The sequence below is a fragment of the Biomphalaria glabrata genome, chromosome 5, assembly GCF_947242115.1.
Source record: "Biomphalaria glabrata chromosome 5, xgBioGlab47.1, whole genome shotgun sequence".
NCBI lineage: Eukaryota > Metazoa > Mollusca > Gastropoda > Planorbidae > Biomphalaria > Biomphalaria glabrata.
Genome location: NC_074715.1, coordinates 22,830,923 through 22,842,386, shown reverse-complemented (window position 1 = coordinate 22,842,386; position 11,464 = coordinate 22,830,923). Strand labels below are relative to the sequence as shown.

Genomic DNA, 11,464 nt, shown 5'->3' with positions numbered 1-11,464 from the left:
GAATCACTTTTTGTGAAATAAAACTATTTGCATACTAGGAACAACAAATTGTTGCAAGAAATATTGACAACCATTAGAGTCGTTAAGTTAAAGTGTATTGTATTGCAAGTATCCTAGAGACAATATTAATCAAATGTATGGGCAAATGTTACATAGACTGCATTTTCTGCACCAAAGTCCTACACATAACTTACCCACAGTTTTTTTGTTTTCTGTTGACTCAGCCACAAATCTCTTTAGAAATGATTGATTCAAATCCATAAGAATGCATTTATTGACAAAAAAATTACAAGGTAAAAAATAAAACCCAGCACAACTGAATAAATTATGATTCAAATCAAACTGACTAGCAATGACAGTAACTATTTGGAATGTAGTGTTTAGAAGTGAATTCAACTTTCAGTGATTCAGTTCTTCATCTCAACATTATGGTGTGCGCTTGACATTCTCAAAGAAAATCTCCACACAATAAAAAAAAAAAACAGAACATGCAAAATTTATCCAAATAAAAAAACAACTCTTTTTCTGCAGTCAAATTTTGTAAATGCCCTTTTGCTCTTTATCTCAATAAAATATAATGAATTAGTTTAAATAATTAAAAAGTCATTTTTGTTTCATTCCTTTAAAATATCATGAAAATACATTTCTGTTTAAAAAAAAAGGCAAAAAGTTCCATTAATGTTCATTTAATCATGAAAACATCATTCCAATCTTAAGTCTGATAACACTAAACAAAGTATGTTGCATCTATTTACTTTAATTGTTCGTTTCCCATTTCTTTATCAACACAACTTTCAATTTAATATCAAGAAAGAATACCAAGGGTCACAGTGCCCCTAGTGTTTTTCAGAATGTTCACAGCTTCTTCATGGGTTAGGCCATCCAATGGTTGCCCATTAACAGTCAGAATTTGGTCCCCACGTCTTAGTCTTCCTTCCTCAAATGCAGCTCCCTTATTAAAAACGTTTTTTACATATATAGGTAAGTCTCCATGGGGGCTTCCATGACCTCCTATAATAGAGAAGCCAAGACCATCTGGACCTCTATTTAAAGTGATTTGTTTAAACTGTGGTGGTTGCCTAAAGTCAAGAATAAAAACAGAAAAAAAAAGTTAAGTTTGATCAATTTTGTATAAAACAGTTAAGATTTATGTATCAATAAGAGTTAAACATATTTTTGTAGTTAAGAAAAAATTACCCATCATCCTCCATTTCTTCAACTTCAACATTCATGTCTTTTGGATCCATAACTTCACCACTCACATGCCTTGACCTTTGTCCAGTTATTGATACAGCTTCACCTGGAATTCCAAGAGAACCATATATCATTTTTAGTATAGTCACATCTTTTCTAGTTAAATTACTCTCATCTGTCCCTTGACTTTCATCCTAAGGGTGCTGTGACAGTTCACATAACCAAATTACTAAAATATTACATTCACATCTTTGTTAGTTTCAAACTTAAGAGATGAAAAGCAAGTTTTAACTTAGATTTAAGAATTTTTCTGAAGCATTTCATAAGAATAAAATCAAATCATATTTTAAAATGAAACTGAGTTTAAAAGAATATTTTGCTTCTATCAAATTAACAGTCTAAAAACAATCACAATTTTGTGTCCAAAAAAACTTCGTTAAAAATGTGGCAAAAAAAAAAAGTTCTAAGCTTTAATAACTTCATTCAACTCACCCTGGACTACATGCAGCACAACTTTAGTGTCTGCTCGTAAAGCACTGATAACTTGTTCATGAGTCATCCCTTCTGTTGATGTGCCATTAATGTTGATAATTTTATCTCCAGCCTGTAAGAGTTCCATTTTAACATAATTAATACAATATATTTGGCTTGCTTTAATTAGTTTGAAAAATTAGTGCCTTCACTAGAATAAAAACTTAACTAATAAAAGTTAAATAATTACTTTTCCTTGTGATTACTAGCTAAAATTATTTTCCCTGTATTTACTATCTAAAATTACTTTTCCCTCTAATTAGTAACTTAAATGACATTTCCTTGTAACTTCTATCTAAAATGACAGTTTAGATTTAATTACTAGCTCAAATCTTTTTGCTGGGCTTAGGAGATATGATATAGTGAAGTAGTTGGTACATGTGCAATGCTCTTATAACTACTAAGATAGTTACCCTCAGTTTTCCAGACATTGCTGCAGGTCCAGTTGGGTTCAGTGTGGCTATGATGACAGGGGCATCTCCAATGGGGCTATTTAGTCCCCCAGCCACACTAATGCCAAAAGATCCTGAGAGATCTTGTTCTAGCTCAACAACTCTGAGATGGTTAAGGTCTTCACTTGGATCTAGGCAGATAACAAAAACATTCAATTGTAGAACAATAAGACAGAAAATATTTTGTATAGAACTGATTTGGAAAAATATATTTAAAAGACAAATCTAGGATAACATTTTTTAACAGTTTTTTTAAAGTTAAAACATGGATTACTTTTGAAAGTTCATTATTGCTAACTGACTTAAACTGACTGATCCAGAGTTCAGAATAAATATTTGAGAAGCCCAACAAGTATAATTTATATTCATATTTTTCTTGGATAAAAAAAAATATATTGGGAAACAAATTTTAAAATATAAAACTAAAAATAAATTACCCACACAAAAATATATATGTAAGTAATAGAACCCAATATTGCCTAATAAAGTCACTGTAAAAAAAACAACCCAACTTAATTCAGAATTATATAAGGCTTAAAACAGAAAAAACAAACAAACAATTTAAAAGAATTAAAAAAAAGAGAAAGCTATTGAACTACAGAATAGTAACAGAGAGAAACTAAAGTGGACCTATTCAAATACATTTCTTTCATACATTTTGAATCTGTGTATGCATTTTAAACTGTAAATAACAACTAAGAAGAAATAGGAAAACTAAACAATGTAGGTTAAGGAGTGATACTTTTAAAAGTTGTAAAATGTAATAAAGATTTCCTACCAAATGAAAGCTAGAAATAACTGTTTGTAATACTCAATAAAGTCAAAATCATGGTTAGATCATCTCTAAAACACAATCACAAAATGTTTCATAGCAATAAAAACATACAGAAAAAAGAGTGTTGGAGTCAAGAAAAATGAAATGATGGAACAGATTTGTCTAAAAGTTCTTAGTGTGGAGTTCACAAAGGCATGCCATTTCCTCATCTTTGTAGCATGCAGAATTTGAGAACTTAACTCCAACATCAAATGATGCACTGCAATGTTTGGGTGCAAAAACAAACCTACAGGAAAAAGAAATGGCAGCAAGCAGGATAATGTGCACACAGCAAAGGTATTGAAAAGAAACTAACTGAAAACAAATGTCAAAACCTAAAAGACAAAACCAGTTTGAAAGTTTCTACTTTTCAAAGAAAGAAAAAAAAACACTTTTAACATCCATGCTTCACATTCAGTCACAAGAAACAAAAATCCAAACTTAAAATAACAACAAAACCAAATGAACAGATGTTCTATCACAAAGACAAAAAAAACATTAAGAAATAAGAAGAAAAGATGTAAATGTCATAAGAACCAACCTCTGTTGTGTTTGCAACTAATTCACTCATGACATTTCACAGAGGAAATTCATTTGACACCAACATTTTAAAGATTATATTGCAGAAGAGTGAAACAAAGTTTTCAAAATCCATTTCAAAACATTATTTCTCACATGTCCATTATCAGATTATGTACACAATTTCATTTCTATTTCAGTTGGTTGTTTACTTCAAAATTATGTCATTCAATTCTTCACAAATTGAAGTTCAAGATTTATGCAAGTAAATTGGAAAAAAAAACAGGAAAAAAAACCCAACAACATTGATCTCATTTTTACTACTTTGATTCAAATATTTACAGTGACTATATCCGAATTAGCAGACTAATTAAGTAATATTCTAATTTCTAATTTGTCTGAAAAGTGTATTTCTAAAAATATTTTTAACAGCCAAAAAAATTTACCAAAAAAAAAATTTACAACTGAAAAATTTTAAAATAAATTCTCTTTGTAAGTAGAAAACTAAAAACTCTAGGAAATGTCAGAGGAATTTTAGTAGCTTTTGGAGGAAGGTAAACCTGTGAGAAGAAAGAGAGAAACAGGAGAAAAAATGCAGGTTTCAATAATAATATATATGAGATGTTTATTGTGAAGTGAAAACTATTGGTTCACAATGCACTGACAGAACTCCATCCCTTCAATAGGATTGCTAGTATTATATAAATTGTTATTGGAAAAAAATTTAATTATTGTATGTGACTATAGTTCAGACTTTTAGCAAAAAAATGTGTTGTTGACAGCTCAGTCTAAAGAAAAAAAAGTTCCTTATTGCATAGCTGATAGCTAGTTTGCTATGTTTAATGCCTTGTAATAGTGATGCTCTTAAATGTCCTCTATATGAATTACACAGATACATTTATACACAATAATGTTGGCATGGAGAAACAATTAGGTAGAACACTTGTTCACAAAGAATAATAAGAAGTGGGTTTTGAAAAGAAAAAGACAAGATCTTGTCAGAGAGTAGCAGTACATGGAAAATAACAAATAGCTGAGTTACTGTACAAATATACAAATTAATCATTTCTAAGTAGCAAGTGGTGAAATCTTTATTCTAAAATAATAGATTCTTATCAAATTAAGGGTGCATTGATCAACTCCAAATGAATAAAAATATATTAGATTTTCAAAATTGAAAAGAAATGTTTTTAGCAAAAAATAATAAGTAATTAAAACCTGTAAATTTAACAAGTGGAGTTTTGTTTAAACATTGTAATTAAATCTAGTCAGTGTAGATGATTAGAAAAAAAAAAGAAGAAAAAACAAAACAAAAAGACAATATGAAAAAGGTGAAAAACAAATTGTGAGAAATAAATCCTAACAGCTATGGAGACACACAACTATTCAGTTCATTTCTCTGAAGTAGACAGATTGGCCTTACATTTTAATTTAGTTCTGCACACACTCTTTGAATTTCTCCTGGCTACTTATAAGTTTTTTTCCTGATGACCTACTAGTCTACACACATTCTCAGCTAATGGCAGCAGACAACAATGGTTGAAAGGAAAAATAAAAGTCTTCATGGGATTGTAGGAAGAGGGCCAAAATATTGACTAACATTAAAACTAGGTTACAGACACACTCATTATGCTTAATCTTTCTTTTGAACAATATGCAACAATTATAGTGGTAAATCAGATAATCCATTGAAAAGGAAGAAAATTCAAAGTTTCCAAAGGTCACTTTCCAAACATAGCAGTGGCAACCAATGAAATACTTAAAAAAAAAGTAAAACAGAAAGTTGAGACAGACCTATTATATTGCATTTTAAAGGTACCCCATAATGGACATATTACATCAAGATATCCAAGGTTAAAATAGACATTTGAATGACATCCTTTGTTGTTGAAATTCACTATCATCTTTAACAACAATGGGCAGTGTTTAGATTGATTGCCACAACATGGTTTAGGCCTAAATGGGGACACAACTTTTGATATAGAAGTTGAGCCTATTGTATGCCAGTAGGCTAACCAACTCATGAACAACCTGGACCATATGCACATGGTCTTTCAGATGGGAGCAAAAGTGTCAAAAAAGTTTTCAACATTAAAACTAGACTTACTTTTAGAGTGTTTTCCCTTGGACTTATTACTGACAGAAGAGTCAGATTTCTTGAGTGATGATTCATAATTGGAATTTTTTCTGGAAGAAGACTTAGATCCTGCCTTTAGTCTGCCAACTGTTAGACTGACTTTTCCCATTAATGTCTGGAATAGTTTTTATCAATCATCTCTTTTTTTTTGGTTTTATTTGTTAATATAATAATACAAAATGAATAGCTAACCCTTAAATTACACAGCTTAATTTCAAGTTGATAGGAAACACATTCTTTTATAACTATTTAAACAAGAGACTTTCTCCACCCCAAAAAATACAACAAAACAACAGCAACAAAAAAACAAAACAAAACAAAAAAAAGACACAAATTATTAAACTTCTCTAAATAATTAAATCAAGGCAGATTTCTTTAAATATTATTACATAGCAAGATCAAATTAATCATTGATTTGCTCTCATTGAAATAGAAGTAGGCAGCTATCAGCAAATTGCAAGCTGGAGAGCTCTCAAAAAGGTCACAGGAAATACATTTGATACTCAAAGAAAGGTCCTTGCCAAAGACAGGTGTAGATGAAAACTTAAATAGACCCTCTGTGGACAATGGCTTTGTCTGCATTAGATTTGGAAAAATATGTAGGTTGCAACTGGGTATAAAATACTGTATTCATCCTTAACATTTGAAGATATGCCTATGTATATCTGATAGCAACAATCAAACATTGTGAGTAGTATAACAAGATTAAGGTTACTAGACATGTTTCACCAAATAAGGACAGAAAGGGGAAGAAACCATACAAAGGAAGACAAAAAAAAAAAAACACACTGAGAACTGCTACTTTAAAAACTAGGTCTACACTGCATTTGATGAAATAAGTCAGTAAATCTTAGGCTGTAAAGCTACCATGTTAGCACACTGAGAGGTTTTATTTTACTACCATATTAGCACTCATCAGTAACATCAGCTTCCCAGTAAAAATTTAAAACTGTATTTTTCATTAGTGGTCTCTGTACTCGCATATGGTTGTAAAAGTTGCTGAGGCTGAAATAAGAATCCAAACCTTTGAGAGTAAATGCTACAGAAAAATGCTGGGTATCAGATACCAGCAAAAGAAGTTATTCATAATTAGTTTGTACTGTTACAAGTCAACACTCTGCCTGGCAAAAATGAAAAACTCCTCAATAATGTAAAGAGATGAAAGCTGAGCTGGTTTGGTCATATTGTAAGACATGACTCATTATCAAAAGTCATTCTTCATGGTACAGTGGAGGGAGCATGAAGAATGGATCAGTCAAAGAAAAGCTGGATGGATAACATAAGAATGGATTGGCATCTCTTGATATCCTGCTTAGAACAGCTGCTGACAAGGATTTGGTTATGTGAACTGTCACAGCATCCATACGACAAAAGTCAAGGGGCAGATGATGAGGAGCACACTGAAAGGTCTTATTTTACAACCATATTAGCACATTGGAAGGTCTTATTTTACTACCATATTAGCACATTTAACGTCTTTTTTTTTATCTACTTTACAGCAACTGATCAGTAAAAACCCTTTTTTAAAAAAAAGGATTAAAAAAAATCAAAAGAACACCATGGTTCATAAAGGATTTTGTAAAAAACAAATAAATGTGTCAGCTATCTGTCCTGCAAATAATTTCAAGTTGCAATATGCCAAACGATTGTGTCTCAATTATAACAATATCCCACTCCTCTGAATGCATGTCACTATATCATTTATGAGTGTTTAACCCAGAAAACATGAAGGATTGAATTCAATTGAGTGATTATGTAAAGTTCAGTAAACAAGAGAGTATAAACCAGACGATTTATATTTGCCTGCTGGACAGATGACACCACTCATAAAGGAGGACATCTCTTTTTGCCAGACATCTGGTAACCCTAAACAAGTAGTTTACCTTTAAGACAGCAGCTGCATATTCTTGTGTTGCATTTCTCATGTCTTCCCCATTAACAGCCAGAATTTGATCCCCTTGCATTAATCTAGCATCAGCTTCAGCCACACCACCTTTCACCTAAAACAAAAAGAGTTCAGTAGAATCTTTAGTTCTACAATAAGTTCAGCTTTAAGACAAGAAACTTTCTGGTATCTATGCCGAGTGCTTGAATTTTAGAAATACCAGTTCAAGAGTATTAATAAAACAAGACAAACATCTAGCATTTGAAATACACTGTGATGAAAATATTTTTGCCGAATGCAATCAGTATTTCAGTACTCTTATATATTTCTCATTGGCTCTGCAAGGTTGTTAATGCTGGAAGTGGTAATGGTTCTAAGCCCACCATTAACTGTAAAATGCTTCCAATCTTTAGTTCTACAATAAGTTCAGCTTTAAGACAAGAAACTTTCTGGTATCTATGCCGAGTGCTTGAATTTTAGAAATACTAGTTCAAGAGTATTAATAAAACAAGACAAACATCTAGCATTTGAAATACACTGTGATGAAAATATTTTTGCCAAATGCAATCAGTATTTCAGTACTCTTATATATTTCTCATTGGCTCTGGTTGTTAATGCCGGAAGTGGTAATGGTTCTAAGCCCACCATTAACTGTAAAATGCTTCCAATGGCTCAAATAGCCTCTGACAACCAGTCCAACTCCTGGCCTTCACGAGTGGTTCAGATACTGAGCCAGGCAGAACTTTTATCACCAACAGGAGAAGGGGCAAAGGCGAGCAACTGGTGCCTAAACCAGTAAGCTTCGGGCAGGAGGGGCTTGTTAGCCTTGGTTGGCTACCCATTTAGGAGAAAGAAAACTCTGAATCCAAACCTCCGCTGCCTTGTGGCTATATCCAAACACTAGAAAGGCTTTGGGAGACAACCCTGAGGAAAAATCAGGAGCTGATGACCCTTAGGCAGATTGGTGCACACTGTGCTACAGCCTAGCAGAGCCTGCAGCACTACTGATCCCAAAATGTATAGGATATTCCATTCCTTTGGTCTCATCAGCTGCGCAGAGAGGGGGGAACTGGTGTGTGGGCGACATCGTTCTGACCATAGACAATGCCCAGGCTTTCATCTCGCTTTCTTGGGCCTCGGCACTTGAAGAAAAGCGTGCCACATGGAAAATGGCCAGCTCCTTTACCACCAAAGCGAAAGCCACCTTGACCTGCAATATATGTGGACGGGAGTGTCTCTCCAAAATAGGGCTCCACAGCCATATGAAAAAGTGTTCAAGATGAACCACAGTCATTTTACGACTGAAGGAGGCCAATGATATTTCTCATTAGAAATGTAACAAATGTAAATACCTACACCATAAAGATGGAATATTTAAGTTACAATATAAGAAATGTATACTTATGTCCATAAAATCTAATGCACAATATCAGAAATATAAACCACATCATATAAAATGTGACTTACAATATCAGAAATATATATGCCAACATCACTTTTTTTCCCCACAATGCTGAGGCCAAGACCTTTTCCAGGTCGTTTTAGTAGTTCTACTGTGAATACATCCAAAATATCCTCCTCTCTAATCTGACTCTCGTCTCTGTACACAGTCATCTGTACAACAGGGGGAGTTTGACGAAGAACTTGCAGGGCTCTGTTGTGAGTGGCATCAGTCAGGTCTTCATTGTTAACCTGAATGGAAAACAAGAAAACAATGTTAAGTTAAATTGTTCATCAAACTCAAAATTGTATGAAGATAAATATGAATTGAATGTCATTGTTCAATGTTATCACCTCAAGGATTTGATCTCCTGCCCACAGCCTGCCATCTCTAGCAGCTGCTCCATCTTCATATACTTCATGGATTATAATAGCACCCTGGTGTAATAGAAATAGCAGTATTATAACAAATAACATTTTTTAAATGCTCATTTCTAAAAATAAATAAAAAAAAATAATTTAAAATTGGAAAAGAAAATTATGTTTGTGTTTTGTGAGTGGATAAGAGTGTGCTCCAAAAGTAAAAGTATTAACTTGGAGAGACAAACAAAAAAAGTCCCTCAGTGCAGGGATTAAGCTAATGTTCTGGTTAGGAATACTTTGTCAAATGTTTCTAAAAAACAATATGAAGGTAGAATTTCCAATCAGCAAATAATTGACACAAGCCACCAATATTATAAAATGTATGTGCTATGTCATTGTCCAGATCAGCCAAGACATACAAGATACAGCAATAGAAGAAAGAGAGGCAGAGTGAAACAATTGTGCAAAACCATTATCAAGAAAATGATGGTCCTCACACTAAGTGAAAACCTAGGTATAAGAGGAAAAGAAGAATAGAAGGGCCTGGTCAACAAGACACTTGTGATGGCTAAATATTTAATAGAAGAGAATAGATTTCTTGCTATACTTACCAGTAGTGTATCTGATCCTCCAACAATACTTAGTCCCAGCCCAGTCTTGCCTTTCTCTATCTCAATGAAAGTTTTTTTTCCTATCACAATAGGGCAGGTCTTTGGGTCTGGGTTATCATCTGATTCACTTGGATCAGTTGTAGATTCACCTGATGGATACATTGATGTCTATACACTACATAGGCAAGAATTCATTTCAAGTCAAGAAATGGTAATAAGATAAGAATGCCAGAAGTAAGACCTAAAATATGTATGATGCATTCATTCCCTTTAAATAGTAAAATACAAAATCTCAATGTATATAGTGGTGCATAATAATGAGATTACTGGTTAACTTTAAGACTATTAACATGTAACTATAATTTACCTAAAGTATTGAGAAGTTGCATCTTCCCTGGTGTATAACTTCCTGTGGCCAGATTGTTGCTCTGATTGGTCTTACGAACTTTTAAACGTACAGAACCTTGAGCAGCACGTAGTATGTCTATAGCCTATATACACAAGAGTACACAATAAAATTAAAAGCTTAAAAAAAAGGTCAGAGGTTAGAGTTGTTTAATATTTTAACATGTAAATACTTTCATTTTTCTTTGCCAGACTCATAATATAAATATTCTCCAAATTAATTTTTTAATTTCCATTTTGAACAATTTCAATAGTTAACTGATTAAAAACTAAAATTTTCCCCTAATAAAATGTAGAAAATATACTGACCTTATCATAATGACAGCCAGATAATGTTTTGTCGCCAACTTCCAAGATTTCATCTCCTACTTCGAGCTGTTGATCCTTTTCGAAAGAAACAGTTAAAAAGTAATTTAAAAAGTCAAAGTAACAGCCAAATGCATTATGGAAACTGAATAGACTGGTTATTCAAATTCACAGATTTGAATGTCCTCACTTTCACAGAAAACAAAAAAAAATTAAACAAACCACTCTTTTCATTGAAAAATTGTAAAACAAGTTACTTCATAGAAATGGTAGACTTGCTTTTAATAGAATTGAAACAACTTTTACATTAACAAACAAATCAGAACAGGTGTGTATACTTTTTAACAGTAACCAGTGAAACATTTTCTATATTTTCTACCAGTATTCATAAAAGTAACATAAAAAAAATAAAATTTGTCCTTTAAGAATCTTATTCCATAAGAGCAATTATTTTACTCTTAATAACTAATGAATGATAGATTTGAAAAAAATGTACCACTTTTATCTTCCTCCCCACAAAACAATCCTGGTTAAGTGAATGTATAAATCTACTCCACAGTATATCAAATTCTAATGATAGGCCTATAGATCCAGACTTAAAAGACAATGTGCAAAATGTTCCTGAACAGCAATTTTTTTATTTAACTCTTTAATGAATAGGGCCTATATGAAGAAATACCTGCTGACTGTCGGTTCAAGATAAAGATTTTCAAAACCAAATTTAATTTCAGAAAATAATATTTTAAAAAATTATAATGGCCACACTAGAGTTTTTCCAGTGTTGCCAATTAGTTAATAACTCTTATC

At 32.4% G+C, this 11,464-nt stretch overlaps 1 protein-coding gene across 7 annotated transcripts in view; it reads right to left on the bottom strand.

The window, feature by feature from the left end:
* Positions 1-16: 16 nt before the first annotated feature.
* LOC106060106 (multiple PDZ domain protein-like) overlaps positions 17-11,464 on the bottom strand; it is a 126,043-nt gene continuing 114,595 nt past the window's right edge. For 6 of the 7 annotated variants that reach the window (XM_056030816.1, XM_013217887.2, XM_056030817.1 and 3 more), the window contains 11 exons: positions 10,661-10,735; positions 10,314-10,437; positions 9,947-10,095; positions 9,327-9,410; positions 9,000-9,224; positions 7,531-7,647; positions 5,618-5,762; positions 2,139-2,308; positions 1,687-1,798; positions 1,198-1,300; positions 17-1,079 (listed from right to left, as the gene is read on the bottom strand). In XM_056030816.1, the coding sequence (XP_055886791.1) occupies positions 806-1,079; positions 1,198-1,300; positions 1,687-1,798; positions 2,139-2,308; positions 5,618-5,762; positions 7,531-7,647; positions 9,000-9,224; positions 9,327-9,410; positions 9,947-10,095; positions 10,314-10,437; positions 10,661-10,735 (1,578 nt within the window). In that variant the 3' untranslated portion in view covers positions 17-805. Of the gene's footprint in view, positions 1,080-1,197; positions 1,301-1,686; positions 1,799-2,138; positions 2,309-3,532; positions 4,071-5,617; positions 5,763-7,530; positions 7,648-8,999; positions 9,225-9,326; positions 9,411-9,946; positions 10,096-10,313; positions 10,438-10,660; positions 10,736-11,464 lie in introns of those variants that run through there. The other variant, XR_008778175.1, reaches the window with a different exon arrangement.